At 54.8% G+C, this 17796-nt stretch overlaps 1 protein-coding gene across 2 annotated transcripts; it reads left to right on the forward strand.

Moving 5' to 3' along the window:
* Positions 1–385: 385 nt before the first annotated feature.
* On the forward strand, positions 386–16231 carry SRF (serum response factor). 2 transcript variants are annotated; one of them, XM_054062989.1, is made up of 8 exons: positions 386–863; positions 2543–2809; positions 8668–8929; positions 9263–9442; positions 11064–11183; positions 11888–12079; positions 13058–13134; positions 13392–16231. In XM_054062989.1, the coding sequence occupies exons 1-8, from the start codon at positions 417–419 to the stop codon at positions 13485–13487; spliced, it is 1641 nt and encodes a 546-aa protein (XP_053918964.1). In that variant the 5' UTR covers positions 386–416; the 3' UTR covers positions 13488–16231. The 2 variants fall into 2 exon arrangements, with proteins under 2 accessions (XP_053918964.1, XP_053918965.1); XM_054062990.1 differs by lacking the exon at positions 9263–9442.
* Positions 16232–17796: the final 1565 nt, after the last annotated feature.

The following is a 17796-nucleotide window of genomic DNA, read 5'->3' on the forward strand; positions in this document are numbered from 1 at the left end:
TTCTATGATATGATACATATGTATGTACATATAGCGGGTGTCCCGCCCCGGCCGGTCCCGTCCCGTCCCGCTCGCGGGGGTCACTGCCCCTTTAAGAGCCTCCCTGCGTGTTTCAATCTGAGAGTGACGCGCACGCCGTCGAGATTATGCAAATGAGGTCCCGTCCGACGGCCAATGGACGCCGCCGCTCGGCTCCCGCCAGCCAATCGGACGCAGCCTCCCGGCGGGGCGCCGGCTCGCCCCATATAAGGAGCGGCTTCTCCATAAAAGGCAACATTGTATCGCTTTATATGGGGGCGGCGCGGCGCGGCGGGGGTGGCGGCGCAGCGGGGCCGTGAGCGCGGAGCGGGCGGCGGGGCCATGGCGGGGCCGGCCTGACCCGGCCCGACCCGGCCCGACCCGCGCTCGCCGCCGCGATGTTACCGAGCCAGGCCGGCACCGGGAACGGCGCCGCCGCCGCGCTGGCGCGTGGCTCCGCGCTGGGCCGCCCGCCGGTGCCTCGTGGAGCGAACGGCGGCGGCGGCGGCGGAGCGGCGGTGGCGGCGGCGGGGCAACCCACGGGGCGCTTGGAGCGGGAGGCGCTCTACAGCGGCAGCGAGGGAGACTCGGAGTCGGGCGAGGAGGAGGAGCTGGAGCGGCGAGGGGTGAAGCGGGGCCTGGGCGAGGCGGCGGCGGCGGCTGCGGGGCCCGCGGCGGGAGCGGCGGCGGCGGGCGGATACAGCGGCGGGGGCGGCGGCGCCGTGAGCGGCGCCAAGCCCGGCAAGAAGACGCGGGGCCGGGTGAAGATCAAGATGGAATTCATCGACAACAAGCTGCGGCGCTACACCACTTTCAGCAAGAGGAAGACCGGCATCATGAAGAAGGTGCGGCCGCCGCTCGGGATCGCGCGGGACGCGGAGAGAAAAAAAACGGGGCCCCTGCGGGGCCGTGCCCGGAAGCGGCGGCCGCTTCCCGGGGCTGGGAAGGAGGGGGGCGATGCCCGGCGGCCGCGCCTTCCGGGGGGCGAGGCGCGGGAGGCGCCGGGAAGCGGCCGCCGTCCTGCTCCTGCAGCCCCGGGATGCGCCCCGTGAGCCACGGTCGGTCGTTGTGCAGGGAGGAGGAGGAGGAAGAAGCATCGCAGGGATGCGCCCGATGGTTCTTAGTCGGTCATTGCACCGGGAGGAGAAGGCGAAGCATCCCAGGGATGTGCCCGGTGGTCCTCAGTTGGTTATTGCAGCGGGATGAGGAGGAAGCATCATCCCGGGATGCACCCGGTGGCCCCCAGCCGGTTGTTGTGCTGGGAGGAGGAGGAAGAAGCATCCCGGGTATGTGCCCCATGATTCTCAGTCGGTTGTTGCGTCGGGAGGAGGAAGCAGCATCCCGGGGATGCCCGGTACACCCGACAGTCCCCAGCCACTTATTCCATCTGGAGGAGCACGAAGAAGAAGCATCAGCAGCATCCTGGGGATGCGCCTGGTGGTCCACAGCCAGTTGTGCTGGGAGGAGGATGAAGAAGCAGCATCCCAGGGATGCACCACGTGGTCCCCAGCCAGTTATTGTGCTGAGAGGAGGATGAAGAAGGAGCATCGGGGGGATGCCTGATGCACCTGAAGGTCCCTAGCCAATGATTCCACCTGGAGGAGGAAGCCCATCCCGGTCAGCTCAGAGCTGATGGAATCCTTGGGGCCGCTCTCTGGGTTGCTTCAGCACAACTCTGCCCCACTGGCTTTGTCAGTACGGAGGGCTCTCCCTCATTGCTGGTGGCTGGAGCTGTTTCATAAAGGCAGATTAGGAATTTGAGGGGGGATTTGATGTGCAGCCGGATGCTGCTGGCTCATCTGCATCTCGCTTGGTGCTCATAGCATCCTCTGAACAGCTGGGCAGTACAGCATCCCAGCTGAGCTGGGCTTTGGGTACCCTGGGAAGGTGGGAATGGCTGAGGTGTTCTGCTGGGCACATCCTGGCTGTGTGGGATTGCAGCATGAGACCATCCTGCCTGTGGTGGATGGTGTGGGACCACTGAGTGCCGTGATGGCATATGAAGAGTGTTCTTATTCCCTGAGATTCACTGGTGGGTTAGTAGCCTCACTGCAGGAGTGCTCCTATGTTCAGGACTGTGATGACTGAGAGGGAAATCTGGGCCCCAGCCTGGCTGGGGTGTCGGTGAGGGGAAAGGGTATCAGGCACATGGGCTGAGCATCCTCTTGCATGGCTCAGCGGAGGAGGGGAAGCAACCAAATGTGTCTGGAGATGTAGCTGGGATTTCCGGAGTGGGGATAACCCATGTTCTCTTGCTACTCTCCAGAGGGGACCACTGTGGCCTTTTGGCACACACATCCGTTAAGGGCATGATAAAAGAGATAGCAACACAGCATGGGGCATTCCAACCTGTAGGGAACCAATCTTGAGTTGGTTTTGGAGGCCACAGCTCTTCCGGGGTTACGGGGAGCTAGAGCTGCTGTGAGCTGGGATTGCATGAACACACCAGGGACTCGTGTCCTGTGCTGTATGTGTCCCTGCCATCTGTGACTGACTCCCTGTTCTTCCCTTGTGCTGCTGGCAGGCCTATGAGCTCTCCACACTGACTGGCACTCAAGTTCTGCTGTTGGTCGCCAGTGAGACGGGCCATGTGTACACGTTTGCTACGCGGAAGCTGCAGCCCATGATCACCAGTGAGACGGGGAAGGCGTTGATCCAAACGTGCCTCAACTCCCCAGACTCGCCCCCGCGCTCGGACCCAACCACTGACCAGCGCATGAGCGCCACGGGCTTTGAGGAGACGGATCTCACCTACCAGGTGTCAGAGTCAGACAGCAGTGGGGAGACCAAGGTAACGTTCCTGTGATCAGCCAAGTGTCTGGACAGCCTGTGGGTCACGGACTGTGCCTGTTGGGCTGTGCTGGAAACTGAGCATCTCCAGCCCTTCTTGAATAGCAGCTTGGGAAGCTAAGCATGGGTCCCCTTACACTGTGACTTGAGCGAGCTCATGCTGTGGCCTCTCAGGGCTGGCTTCTTCACTTGGCTGTCAGCAGTGGTGATTTGGAGAGGGGGTGAAGTGAGTGGCAGGTGTCTTGGCCCTGGCCTTTGTAGAGGGGCTCCCCACTGGCCCAGCCCACCCCCCTGGCCAGCTCTCAGCATCGTTATCTCTCCCCGGGCGTCTCCATGCTCTTGCACTCATTGATAAAAATTTGATTCTGCCTCCATGGCCTTATAAGGCCTGGTTTCCCTCGCCAGAGTCCCTGGCAGGGCCCCTCACATTCCTTATAAGCTGCAGCTGTCTCTTGCTTTGGTGCTGTTTTGGAAGGGGGCAGGGAGGACATGGGGAATGGAAACATTTTGCTGGATGAACCACTTCTGCTCTGTGCCTGATGTCCCTGCAGGCGCTGGCCCTTGTCTGCCTCTTGCCCAGGGCACTGCAGAGGGTGGGTATGGAGTCAAGTGATGGCCTTTTTCTGCCAAAAGGTCTCTGTCTTGTCTCTGCATCCCCTTGTGCTGTTCCCCAGACCTGCTGCAAGAAAGCTGTCTCCTGTATCCCTGCTGCTTCCGTTGCAGGCTGGTGCTTGAGTCCACACATGCTTGGAGATGGGAGGCAGGGGAGCTTGTGGTGCAAGGCTGGGACGGTGTGCTGAACTAGGGGTTGTGCCACAGCTTCCTGGGTGTGCGTGGAGCATTGTTGGATGCCGTGAGCTGCTGCAGCTCTGCTGCACCCAGGCCCATAGTGTGGGTACTTGGCTTGCTGCAAAAGTGTCCTTCCAGATGAACTGTGGCTTTCTTCTGTGAACCCTCCAGCCACCGCACACAAGCCACAGCAGAATCCTTGCCACACAGTAGCCACTAATTAAGCAGACAGAACCTGGAGAAGAATGTTTTGAGATCCGTGCTGTAATCCCAAAGGCAGCGAGTGCAGCCCTGAGATGTGCTCAGCAAATTGTCTGAGGCTGGAGGCATGTTGGCCTGCATGTTTGTATCCTGTGGCAGCCCAGCAGCTCTGGTCACGCTGCTGCGGGGTACCTGCTAGCCACAGTTCCTCCGTGCTTCCTTCCCCACACGTGTGCAGTGCTGCAACAAGCAAAAACTTATCGCTGCTGAGCCCTGATAAATATCAACAGTCCCAGAGATCCCTGCAGGCAGAGGAGCTGTGATGGCCAAGGTGTTGATGGGTGCAGAGCTCTGTGCTGGAGCCCTGAAGAGTCCCTGGGAAGGCTCCCTGCTGATGGAAACCCAACAACAGCTCTGGCTGTCCCGATTTGAGCAGCGTGGTCTAGTGGAAGGTGTCCCTGCCCATGGCAGTGGGGGTGAAACTGGAAGATCTTTAAGGTCCCTTCCAACCCAAATCATTCTATGACTCCCCTGGGTGCCTCTTGATTCCTAGTGTGAGCTGTGCCAGCCCTTTCCAAGTAGGTAAAAGAGTCCAATGTCACCAACATTTTCTCCCTTGTGCAGCCTGTGTTGTGAGGACTTGAGTCTCTTGGGCTTCTGGCTGAAAAGGCAGATCCCATGGGCATTTCATAATGAGACAAGTTACCTGTACCTGGAGGTGCGGGAAGCGCTGTGTACAGTAGCTGACCTGTCCCTGGCATGGGGCTTGTCCACATCACATCCCTTAAGGTTTTCCCTGAAAATACTGCTAAGTGGCCCCAAAGGAAGTATGCTTTAGGGATGCAGTTCTTATGCAGAGGAGATCTTCTGAACAGAGCTTCTCTCTGCCTGCTTTCTGATGCAACCTCTACTTAGCGCCCTGCAAGCTCCGTCACAGAACTCGCAAGTGCAAATGCTTAGTGTGGGGTGCCTTGTAGCCACAGCCAGCACTTGATGTGGGGCTGGAGGAGCCCTATGGCTCTCCCTATGGCTCTGTCTTCTGCTTGACATTCTGGCTGAGTCCACCTTGTCCTGCTGAGGGTTCTTGTCATGGCAAGCCCTGAGGCTAAGCACAGTCCCACCCTGCCCTGCCTTCTGCAGGCATGGAAGCCTGGTTTGGTGTTCTGGCAGAGAGCAGGCTGATTCAGGTGGACCAAGAAGCCCTCTGAGGATGCAGGGAGCCAATGGGTGGGCCATCCCAGGTGGCTGACATCCCTGCTGAGGGATGAGTGGTACACAGGGCTGGGATGTGGCTGCCTCATTGGAGGAGACAGCAGAAAATCACGTGCCTGGACTGTCAGGTCCAGCCACATAGGATGCTCTGAGAGAGCTGGGCAGTTGCTCCCTGTCCTTCCTGTGAATTCTGCCTGCTGGGCTTCTGTCTGGACAAAATCTGCTTGTGTTCAGCTGCTGCAGCAGAAAGGGGAGTGATGCAGCCAGCCTGTTACCTGCAGCCAGCAACCCACTGGCAATTCCCTTGCACCACAGCCAGCAGCAGGTGAGATCCTCCTCCTGTGCCAAACCCAAACTCACTGCTGTAGAACTGAGCTGGGACTGCACCTGGGACAGGGGCATGCTGTGCTTTCAAGACAGCAGCTGTATCCTCATGATGATACTGTCATGCACTGACCTGTCTGATCTTTTACGGGCCCCAAAGGATACAGTGCCCTCATGTAATCTCCAGGGTTTGGCCCTGTGGGAGAGGGGACTCTAGAGAAAGCTCAGGGGCTCTGGGCTGGGGTGGGAGCATAGAAGTAGCCCTGATCTGGTCACCTCTGGGGGTAGGGGAAAGGTGAGACTTTCTGCCCCGTCTGGAATGCAGGTGTTGAAGAACAGATAGGGATATCCTACCTACCTCCAAGGCCAGTTGTCCTGCAGTGTCTGTGTGATAATACTGGCTGGTGAGTCTGGGTCATGCTGAACAGCATTGTCCCAGGCAGCCCCCAGAAGCCATGGAGTGGCATCCTTTCTGTCCCCAAGACTCCAATATGGTCCAGGATGGGCATGAGATGACCTGGGCCATGTACTGTGGTCCATTCATGCTGTATAGAGTTTATCAAGTATGCACAGTGGCATGCGTCTGTGTGGACACCTCCTGCTGCTATGCTGCACCTTTCTGCTGCATGTTGATTCCCTAGGCAGTGCTCTGCAAACTGAAGTTTGCAGTGACCTGTGGTGGGGAATGATTGAGAATCTGGATCAGGAAGGGAAGGACCTTCAGAACTGCTGTGCTGCCTCAGGGCTTGTCCGTGACCTCTTGGGTAAACTCTGTTAAAGGTGACCTATGACTTGGCTCCTACTGATGACTGGCTTCGTGCATGTAGTCTGGGCTTTGCAAGATCCTGGGAGGAGCCAAGATGCCCAGGGGCTTGGGGCCAGCCCAGAAGACATGGGGAGAAGGCAGTGGTTGTCCAATCCCAAGTTCTCTTCCAGCTCTCTGTACTGGGAGCCATTGCTGCAGCACAGGAGAAACACAGCTGAGATGGGAGGGATCTGAGTCTCACCTGTGGCAGAGTAGGGAGAGCAGAGATGGGGTGTGCATGGTTTGAGGTTGGCACAGCCTCCCTCTTGAGCACCTTTGCCCTTCTAATGATACTGAAGTTTGCCCTTGTGCTTCTAGGGAGTCCTGGAAATCACCCTGAGTTGGGTGCTGTGAATCTTTTGGGATTCTCCAGCCCCGAGATGCATGCCAAGTGCCATGGCTCCTTGGGGAGTATACCTCAGGGGTGTACAGCTTCAGGGCTGCTACACCTGGGGATGAGGGAGCCTGGCTTTTCCAGCTGGGAACTGGATCCACCCTGCTCTGCAATGTCTCCTGTGGGCTGGGAGGAGCTCTGCCCCATCACCCACGTGAGGAAGGTGCCCACAGCCTCTGTGTCCCATGTGGGATGGCAGGAGTTTGTGGTTGAGCTCATGGAAAGTGCCTCTGCTGGGCTCCACTCTGTTATCACGTGCATCTTCTAATTCGGACTTTGGAGACTATGGTGCCAAGGTGGAGGGGCATTGCTCTCCTCTCTCCCCAGGCCCTGAGGCATGGCTGAGTGCCCGGGATTGGCTCCCCCTGTCCAAAATGGACTGCCTTCCCTTTTTTAGCTGTTCGTTGAGCTGTGAATTCCTCATTCCTGGCAGCTTGACAAGCTGGGAACACAGCTAAGCATGTGGGAGAGCTGGGCCCACCAGCCTGCAGCAGAAGGGGTAGGAGTGTGGCAGCCTTAACTCTTCCCAGGCATGCCGGAAGCCATGGTGGGGCATGAGGTCATCAGCTCCTGAGTGTCCTGTGTCATTGTTTCCTGTGGACCAGTCTGTTTGCAGTCCACTCTTGGCCAGTTGAGCAGGGCAGGAGAGACACCATGGAGACCATGGGTATCCAAAAGGAGATTTGGTAGAAGGAAGCATTAAGTGAAGTGTGACTGCTGTGGGCAGCAGGGCTTATGCTGGGCTTGGTCATTCCTGCACATCCAAGCCAAGTCCAGCCACATGCATTGCAGCTGCAGAAACTGGGGTGTTGCGTGCCCAGCAGCTTGGCTAATGTTAGCCCAGCACAGGGCCCTTTTCCTCCCAGTCCTCAGCTTCCCTGGGAAAGCTGCCCTTAGCTATACACCCCTGATGCTCCTTGCAGAACAAAGGTGTCTACTGGCCATAGCTAACAAAGAGTCACAGAATCATGGAATGCTTTGGGTCAGAAGGGACCTTAAAGCCCATCCGGTTCCAATCCCCCTGCCAGTGGCAGGGACATCTCCCACTGGCTCAGGTTGCTGACATCCTCATCCAGCCTGGCCTTGAACACCTCCAGGGATGGGTCAGACACAGGTTCTCTGGGCAACCTGGGGCAATGCCTCACCACCCTCACAGGAAAATATTTCTTCCTAAGATCTCATCTCAATCTCCCCTCTTTCAGCTTGAAACCCTTCCCTCTTGTCATTTCCCTGCACTCCCTGATAAAGAGCCCCTCACCAGCTTTTCTTTAGCCCCCTTTAAGTACTGGAATGCTGTTGCAAGGTCCGCCTGGAGCCTTCTCTTCTCCATGCTAAGGAAGCTGAACTCTATCAGCCTGTCCTCATATGGGAGGTGCTCCAGCCCTCAAATCAGCTTTGCGGCCTACTGTAGACTCGCCTAAACAGATCCATGTCCTTTCTGTTTTCAGGGGTCCCTTGGAAGCACTTGCCTCGTGCCTATCTCCTGCCAGTGGACTGGCCAATGGGTGCTTCCCCATGGCAGTTTCTCCCCTTTGCTCCAGGAGATTTGTGGAGGCATTCCATTCCCCAGAACTGGGTTTGGGTCTCCTTGGTCTGCAGGTTTGGCTTTGCTCGCCTCACCTTACTGTTTTCAGCATACAGTTGCCTTTAAGAGCCAGTTCTGGGCTTGTTCTTGACCATGTGTTTCCTGCCATAAGGGAAGTGGTGTGTGTTCCTGACAGGAGACTGTGTTTGCCTTTATGTCTGTTCCTGCAAGATCTGCTTTTGCCTGTTGTGTGCCAAAAAGAGGCCATTCTTGGAGGCTGTGGGGACTTCTGGGGAGGAGGATTGATTCATCCCCTGGTGTCTTGCAGGGAAGTCTCTCAGGGGACCTGTGTGGCCGTGGGCTTGTATCCAAGGTTTACGCTGAGCTCTCTCCAGCTCTCCTCGTGCTGCATTATTGGGCACAGTCTCCTCATGTTTGTACAAACAGCTCCTCTCTGCTACCCTGGCTCTGCTCCATGTGCTGGCAGTGGGCTCTTGGGGTTATGGTTTAGCATGGGAAAGAAACCAATGGAGCCTAGTTTGGTCTCACAGGCAGATGTTAAATGGATCTAAGGGCTGGTCTGAGTTGTCATAATCTCTCTTTCCCTAGGACGCACTGAAACCAGCGTTCACTGTCACCAACCTGCCAGGGACTACGTCCACCATCCAGACAGCCCCCACCACCTCGACCTCCATGCAGGTCAGCAGCGGCCCGTCATTCCCCATCACTAATTACCTGGCGCCAGTGTCTGCCAGCATCAGCCCCAATGCCGTCACCAGTGCCAACGGGACAGTGCTGAAGACTACTGGAGCCAGTGCAGTGACGTCTGGGGGCCTCATGCCGATACCCACCGGCTTCACTCTCATGTCAGGTCAGTGCCTGAGGATTGCATCCATCCATCCATCCATCCATCCATCTTTGCACCTGGAGCATGGTTGCTGCCTTCTCCAGAGGAGAGGAGACCTAGTGGCAGGAGGAAGCAGATTGGCTGCTGCTGTAGGGTGAGCCTGGCTGGGATTCTTAAACCCTGTGAGAAGAAGAGTCATGTGGTGACTTTCTTTAGAGTGCTGCTAGCTGGCCCTGCTGCTGGGAAGGTCATCGTGGCAGGGAGCTGAGCTGGGACCCCAGGGCAGCACTGAGAAGCCTGGAGGGAGTGAAAAGAGCTGGTGGTGACAACGCCTTTCTTTCTCCCTCCTTTTGGCAGGTGCTTCCCTTTCTCCGGGGACCCCTACCATTCCTCTCACTCAGTTACAGCCACACTCCCTGGCTCTTTCCAGCCAGCAGGGCCAGGTGGTCTCGGGTACGGCTGGACCGCTGCAGCAGGCACAACAGACAGTCTTCCGCTTCCCTGCCAGAGCTGGAGGGCAGATCGTGTCGCTGACAGGTCAGCACTCGCTTCTCCTCCACTTTGCTTGAGGTGGGGGGTTGGAGGTGTCCATGGGCATCCTGCTCGTGGCAGGAGAGCTGACCCCCACCTGATGTGGGTGCGCAGAGGAGGTGGAGCACAGGGAACCTTGGCTGTGGGGAAGAGATGGGAAGACAGGGCAGAGAATGCTTGGTGTAGTTAGAAGCAACATCCTGGGGGACACAGACCAAGGGAAGCAGCGGCTTGTCAATCTCCTGCCCCAGGGTTTCCCCTGTGGATGGCAAATACAGAGGAGACAGATCCCTGGTACAGCTGTGCTGAGGCTGAACTGTGCTGCTAGGACTGATGGAAGGAGACTGCAGGGGCTCAGATGCCTCATGGGTGGTTTTTTTGAGTGCTGGCATTTGGCTCTGAGCAGCTGCCCTTGGTTTTCTATTTGGGTCTGCAGTCAGACACTGTACCACAGTGCAGACGATAGATTAGGAGAGACCCAGAGCAGAGGAGGGAGTGGTGCCGCTGTGCTGCCTTGTGTGTGTTGTCCTTTGTAGGAATTTGTTGTTGTGCTGCATCAAGGATCTCCAGGTGTTGCATTAGGGCTGGACATGCTCCTGGCTGGAGTTTCAGAGCTCCTTTGTAGGGGCAGCCATCATCTAGGGACTGGAACTAAGAGTGAGTCAGTATTTCTTGTGTCCATCCTGCTTGTGCCCAGGTCAATGACTGATAGCCTGCCTGCTTTCTTGGAGCCCTTATGGATGGGATCAGTGTGATCCCATGCAAGGAGATTGCATTTGGCTTGTGATCTAGAGGAGCTAAGAGAGTCATCGACTTGTGTCTCTGTGGTGTAGTATGTGGGGAGATGCCCAGTCTGAGGGAGACGGCCAGTGATTTCTGGTCTTTGACATCCCATGCTTTTCCTTCTGGTGACAGAGCCTGAGGGGAGTTTTCTATGCCAAGCTCCATCTCTGGAGCTGAAGAGCTTTGCAGTGAGTGGACTGGGTGAGGGGGTCATGTGGCCATGCCCCTGCAGCTCTTGGGTGCCCACCTTCTGGCCCATGGTCTCTAATTCTTGTGTAGGGCACTCTGATGTCCTTGAGATCACAAGCTGGGTGAGAAAGCTGTCCCTCAAGCGCCCTGTGGAGGGTAGAGCTGGGCTCCAGTGTGAATGCAGCAGGGCCCAGGCATGGGCATTTGGGCTCTCGCAGTTCTGTTCGGGGCAGTGAGACGATCCTCACAGGGCTGGCTGAGCATGGCAGTGCTGGGGGCACGTTCTGGACCCTCTCCTGCCAACATCTTCTGTGCTGTGTCTTGGTGGAGCCAGGAGTGATGAGCAGACATTCCTAAACCATGCCTGGGAGCTGGACAAAAGCTGCAGTGTTCTTTCCTTTTCTCTGGAGCCTTGTAGGCCAGCCATAACCCCTCCTTGGTCCCTTTGTGCCAGGAAGGAGTGCGTTTTGGCCTGCTGTTTGGGGCAGGGCATGGCTTCTGCTACATGCTGCAAGTGGCGAGCCTTCCCCAGCAAAGTGCAGAGCCACGCTGCAGAGCTGTGTGTGGCTGGAGAGGGTCTGGGTGGCTTTCATGTGACCCAGGATGTCTGTATCCCTGTTGAGTCACAGTCTCATGAGCTACTCTCTCTCCCCAGGTGGTACCATGGCTCAGCAGGTCCCCGTCCAGGCCATCCAGGTGCACCAGGCACCGCAGCAAACGTCTCCCTCCAGTGACAGCAGCACTGACCTTACCCAGACCTCTTCCAGCGGAACAGGTAACTGAGACATTACGGTGACCATGTTCTGTCTTCCTAACCACTGCTGATAACAACCCACACCAGTAGACCTTATGCCTGCTCCCTGCCCTCAGTCCTTCAAACCAACTCTGTCCCAGCCTTTCTGACAGTTTCACAGGTGTATTTATCCCTGTTGCCAGCCCCTGTGTCTAGGTAGATGCTGCTGTGCATAGGGCACTTTATAAGGGATTTCAGAGCCTCTCTAGATGTCATCTGCTCTTCCTAACAGCATGAAGGTTGCCAAGTCCTCAGATGGTTTTAGTGAGCTGGCATTGCCCCTAGCACAAGGCATTGGCTCACATCTACTAGAGATTTTTATTTTATATGCAGAGGACACCTCTGTTGTCAGCAAAATCTGAGTTAAGATGCCTGGATGCAGGCTGAATCCAGTTCAAAAGCTTTATTAAAATTTCATCCGGAAACTTTATCTCAAGCTGAATTCAGTCCTGAGATATTTGGCTACTGGGCTTTTCTGCCCTCACACACTCACTCATGAAGGGAACGGTTTGAGCTCTCCAGCCTGTTCCCTGAGGCTCTTCCCCAAGAACAAGATGAGTATCTCCATGCTCCTGCTGCTTCAGGACAGCATGCCAAGGGCGACTGAGGGAGGGATGCTGAGCAGGCGTGCGCGAGTGTAGCAGGCTCCTTTTGTATGGCTCACGTGTAGTCTGTCCTGGTGCCAGTGACCCTCCCAGCGACCATCATGACGTCATCTGTGCCAACGACCGTGGGTGGCCACATGATGTACCCCAGCCCACACGCAGTGATGTACGCACCCACATCTGGCCTTGCGGATGGTGGACTTGCAGTCCTCAACGCTTTTTCACAGGCACCCTCAGCGATGCAGGTGTCCCATGGCCAGGTTCAGGATCAAGGTAAGATAACTATCTGTGTCAGTGCTTCCTTAAGTGCTCTGGCACCTGATTTTTCTCCTTCTTGCATGTATTTAGGTTGAATATTAAAGTAAAAAAATTTTCTTCTAAGCAGTCCTCGTGGCTGCACAAAGGCCCAGCAAGGGTGATCTTCGATGGATGCTTTTAGATCTCACCATTCTTCTATGCAGAAGATGGCTTGCGCTGTCTGCTGTGGAAAAGAGTGAGAGTTGCTGGAATGGGTGGCATGGTAGTGGAGTGAACTTGGAGACTCTGGAAAGGACCTATGGTTGCATGAGGGGTTAAAGCGGTGTGAAGGAACCCATGCAGGCAAGACTTGGATTGGGAGCTTGTGTCTGCTTCTCCCAGCATTTTGAAAACTAGCGCATGTGGCTTTCTCCTGGGATTTGTTAGAGCGAGTCCAGATGATCCTAGGGCTGGAGCACATCCCATATGGGGGGAGAGTTGGGCTTGTTCAACCTAGAAAAGAGAAGGCTCCGGGGAGACCTTAGAGCAGCCTTCCAGTACTGAAAGGGGCCACAGGAAAGCTGGAGAGGGCCTCTTTGTCAGGGGGTGCAGGGATAGGAAGAAGAGAAATGGTTTTAAGCTGAAAGAGAGGAGATTTAGATAAGATATTCATTCAGAAGAACTGTTTTGCTATGAGGGTGATGAGGCACTGGCACAGGCTGCCCAGAGAAGTGGTAGATTCCATATTCCTGGAGATGTTCAAGGCCAGGTTGGATGAGGCTTTGAGCAACCTAATCCAGTGGGAGGTGTCCCTCCCCAAAGCAGAGGGAGTGGAACTGGATGATCTTTAAGGTCCCTTTGAACCCAAACCGTTCTATGATCCTATACCTCCATGCATATGAACAGGTACCTTTATCCTTGTAAAGCTCCATGGAGCTCAGAGAAAGGACCCATGGGGGGAGCAGTGTTTAAGTGATGGTGTCATTTCTTTCTCTCTCTGTCTTTCTCTGGTAGGTGGCGTCCCCCAAGTGTTCCTAACAGCTCCCTCAGGCACCGTTCAGATCCCAGTCTCGGCTGTCCAGCTTCACCAGGTAGGCACAGATGGGTATTTGCGGGTGTTCAAGGGCTGTCCTTGCCCTGCCCCTGCCTTTACATCCTTTGTGGGTCTGGGTGGACCTGGGCCCTTGGATAAGGCCAGTCCTCAAGTGCGGGAAAGATGTCAGTGCCACCCACCACTGGGTGAGGAAATCTTGCCCAGATGTCCAGAAAGGACAGTGCCATCTTGGCTTCTGGCACACATCTCAGGGCATGCTGTCCCCCAGTGCTTCCTCCTCCGTTTTCTCTCTAGATGGCTGTCATCGGGCAGCAGAGCAGCAGTGGCAGCAGCCTGACAGAGCTGCAGGTGGTCAACTTGGACACCTCGCACAGCGCCAAGAGTGACTGAGAGGCCTCTGCTGCTGGCCTTGTGCTGTCTCTGGCTTGTCATGCCAGTGCCAGGGCTGGCAGCAATTCCTTCTCGTACAGACTGCACCAGTTATTTATTGTTGCCTTTTCACGTTTCCTTCATCCACACATCACACACACACACACGCACCCACTCACCCACACACGCATACACACAGGCACATGCGTGGGGCTGCAGGACCCACCCAGAGTGGAGCTGTACTGGGGCCATGCAGGGCTTGGGGGCCTTCGGATGCTGCGATAGCTGTGCTTGTCTCACGCCAGCCAAAGAAACTTGTCTCTGGAGGGGAGGATTGCTCTGCACTGTAAATAAATACTGTGGGCTGTTTCTAGCTGGAGGCTCTGTCTCCTTCTGGGTGCTCCGAGTCACCTTGCCCATGAATGTTTGCTCTGCGTGGGGCTCAGCTCAGACACAGAGCCGTACTGTGGGTGCAGCTCAGAGCGGAGCGGGCCGAGGCTGTGCTGCTGGCCTCAGCAATGTGCCTTTGTGGAGGGTGACAGATCCTGGCCACAGGAACTTGCCCTGGGCTCTGAACGGGCTTGCGTGTGCATCTCTGGCTGGGCTGTTGTGTCCTTCCTGTGGCGGGCAGGTACAGCCTAGGGCACGTGGCCCTGTCATCCTCGTATGCACTACAGTGAGCTCTCTGCCCTCAGTGCCTCCTCGCTGGGCTGCCTGGCAGGTTTGCAGCCTGCCCAGCTCTGCCCTGGCGGCTGCCCTCGCACAGCTGAGGTGGTTGGTGGATGTGCAGGAGCGCAACTGCCCCTGGGAGCTCCTGAGGGTCTCTGTGGCCGGCCTAGCTCCACACTCTTCTCAGCCCTCGCACTGCTTGTGAACTCCGTACATCCAGGGAAACATGGCTGGGTCTTTCTTACATCCCCCTGCAGCTCCAGCCGGCGCTTTCTAAATTTCTGTGTCTGATGCAAGGTGGAGAAACAACTCAAGTGTCAAAGGGAAGAGCCCATGGGGCATGAGCTGCTGGACAGGTGGCAGGCTTTTCTTCTGAGCACCAGGGTGACTTGCAGGACATCATAGGCTGCAGAAGAGCAGCCGTGATGCCTGTGCAGGGTCAGCAAGGCCAGGGGAGAAGGGCTGGAGCATGACTGGCCCTGCATGGGAGTTGCTGTGAATGGCTCTGCTACCTAGCCCTCTTCCTGGAGAGAGAGTAAGCAAGTGAGAGAAGTTGCTGAATCCTTAGTGGAAGAAGCAGCTACTGTAACTTTCTTTTTTTTTTTTTTTAAGTTAAAGACAAAAGAAGCCTTGGAGAAAAAAAGACACAAAAAAAAAAAAAAAGAAAAAAAAAAAGAAAATGACTTTATTTTTCTAAGTGTTAAACTCAGTATTTATGTAATTCTTTAAGGAATAAAAGTTTGGCTCCTGTACAGTTTTCATGGGGTTTGTACCAGGGGGATGGGAGAGGGGTGGGTGGGCATGGAGGCAGGAAAGGGGCCTTGCTTTTGAGTTTGTATTGTAACCATGGACATGTTCCCTCAGCATTAGCGTTTAAGCTGCGCTCTCCACCCACCAGCATGTGCCAGGGATCAAGCTGAACTGAGTGGGGTGCTTGTTTCACACTTACCTGTCCTGAGGACTCCATACCCATCATTGTGGGCCTAATGGGCAGAAGGCAAGTGAAGCAGTGGCTGGTCTCTAAAAGTGGCAAAGCCATCTCTCAGGAGCCAAGGGGCTTGCAGTGGGCCTGGGAACCAGAGATGGGCGGGGTTTCCTGCGGGCCACCCTGTTCTCCCCTGGTCCTGGGACCTGTGACTGTTCTGTCACTCCTCTTGGTGTGAAGCAGTGCTACATGTGACTGCCTAAGGAATATGGGAATGCCACTCCTTCCAGGGTGGTGAGTGGCCAGCAGTGGCTGATCGTTGCTCTCCCTGCTTGCTGTGTAGAGAGCATCTCCTGAACTCCTAGCTGATGAGCCAGGCTGTGTTTCCCCCTCCACAGCCACTCCTTAGTGTGCAGATGTGGACAGGTCCCCTCCGAACCCCCTTGCAAACAGCTCCCAGAACGGTCTTGCAGCCTGGGACAGGCTTGTGGGGAGTGGAGTGGCCCATTTAGTAAGAATGATCTCTGTGTTGCCTCCCCTTGGTATCCTTGCTCCAAGAGCGATGCATACCCCGCTCCTCGGAGCACATGGGGGCGCTGTGCTATGTCCCATTGCTAGGTGTATGAAAGCTGCTCAGTGATGCTTCCAAAACAAGGCTGGGTAACTAGGAGTTCATCCAGGGAGAAGGCTGAGGTTTGCATTGTCCTTTGCCCCAGCATGTGACTGTCGCCTGGCTTTGCTCTCCTTTGCTTGTGCCAGCACTGTGGAGCAGAGCCGTTGGGTCTGGATGGCAGGAGTGCCCCTGCTGCTAAAGGGTGTTTGCATCCCTTTCCTGGCTTCCCAAAGGCAACTGCTGGTTAAACGCTAATGGTGTATTTTATTTAAGTGCAGACTTGTAAGAACACTTGTGTATCAGGGATGAAATGGCATTTATTGTGTGGTGACATTTTTAGTTCATTTTACTGGTTTGAGGGTTGTGTGTGTGTGCGTGTGTGCGTGTGTGTACGCATAAGTGTGTGTGGGTTTATATTTTTTTTTTTTCCCTCCAGTTTCCAGGGTTGTGTTTCTGGAAGGATGTGGAAGTAATCACAGTACTATGTACAGAGCTTTCTTTTGTATTAAAAAAAAAGAAAATTACTCTTTCAATAAATGTTATCATTTTGTGCACAGATTTGGGATCTTGGCCGTGCTTTGCAGTAGATGTTATACAGTCTAGGAGATGTGAATGGGGGCCAGGGTGGATTTGTGAACCTGTTTGTGTACTGTAGAGGGTGGGGAGCTGTCATAGAATCATAGAATAGAATTGTAGAATTGTTAAGTTGGGAAAAGACCTCTAAGGTCATCCAGTCCAACCATCAGCCCAACATCACTGTCCCTACTAAACCATGTCCTGAAGTGCCACATCTAGATGTTTTTTGAACATCTTCAGGGATAGAGACTCTGCCACTTCCAGCCTGTTCCAGTGCTTCACCACTCTTTTGCTAAAGAAATTTTTCCTAATATACAATCTGAAACTCTCCTGGTACAACTTGAGGCCATTTCCTCTCATCTTATCACTTGTTACTCAGGAGAAGTAACACCTCACTACAACCTCCTTTCAGGGATTTGTAGAGAGCGATGAGGTCTCCCCTCAGCCTCCTCCTCCCCAGGCTAAACAATCCCAATTCCCTAGCTGCTCCTCATAAGACTTGTACTCCAGACTTGTGCTTCAGGGCATGATGTGGCAAAAAGAGACCCTTTGCAAAAGTCTCCATTTCCACTGCCTCCTGCACAGATGAGACCTGACCAGCTGGACTTCTGCTCTGGAAGTCCCAGAGCCTGTGACTGGACCAGAGGGAGCCTGTTGGGGACAGCAAGGCTTGAGGGTTGTCAGGGCTGAAAGCTAAAAATAGTGCTGGTGGGCAAGACGTGGTGTTGAGAGAAATAAAAACGGAGAATGAGGAAGACTGGGGCCTTTTTGAAAAAGGAAAAGAATTGTTCTAATTAATGGTTGTTAACAGGGAGGAGAAGAAGGACAAACAGCCCATATTGCTTATGCGGCAATAACTAAGGCCTAGGAAGAGGAATTTTTGCCATTTTAACATCAAACAAAAGGTGACCCTGAGGCCTGGCCCCAGGTGGTTAATCTACTACAAACTAAAGGACAGAGATTTTTTTAGTTGTGACACAGGTACTTTCTGGATAGCCAAAAGTTCTGTATGAAGATGATGCTGCTGAGTTAGTGTTTACCTGATATGGGACTTGACAGGTAAGTGATGCTGGCCGAGGCCCTGTCACCATGGGAAATGTCATGCAGCTGGCATCTCAGAGAATCCAGACCTGGTGGTTGGTGTGTGCAGTACAATCCCCAGGCCTCTAGACAAGAAGAAGGAACTGTGTTTTTAAATAAGGCTGCAGGCAGAACAGCTTCCTCGGACATTGACAGGCATCTGATCCAGGTCTCAAATGAAAAGTTGTTTCCACTCCCCTCTTCCAAGTCCACTACTTTTGGATACTTGATGCCTTTAAGGATGGAGCTTAAGTATTGTCTTTATTAAACCCAACATCAAGACTCGTAAATTCCCTGCAGAAAACTGCTATGAGAAGATGTGTCAGCATTTGAAGTCCATGCCGGAGAGGCATTACTTGAAATTGGGTTGAAGGTGGATGCCTGTAGTCCCCTAAAAGCCAGGTCAAGGGCACACGGCAGCTCAGTAAAGTGCCTGAAGGTGGGAAAGAAATCAAAAGGAGAAGGGC

The sequence above is a fragment of the Cuculus canorus genome, chromosome 3 (genome assembly GCF_017976375.1).
Source record: "Cuculus canorus isolate bCucCan1 chromosome 3, bCucCan1.pri, whole genome shotgun sequence".
In the NCBI taxonomy this organism is placed as follows: domain Eukaryota; kingdom Metazoa; phylum Chordata; class Aves; order Cuculiformes; family Cuculidae; genus Cuculus; species Cuculus canorus.

Coding starts and splice junctions, on each gene's coding strand:
- SRF (XM_054062989.1), top strand. CDS start 417: ATGTTACCGAGCCAGGCCGGCACCGGGAACGGCGCCGCCGCCGCGCTG. Junction 12,080..13,057: donor TGGCCAGGTTCAGGATCAAG/GTAAGATAACTA, acceptor TTTCTCTGGTAG/GTGGCGTCCCCCAAGTGTTC. Junction 13,135..13,391: donor CGGCTGTCCAGCTTCACCAG/GTAGGCACAGAT, acceptor TTTTCTCTCTAG/ATGGCTGTCATCGGGCAGCA.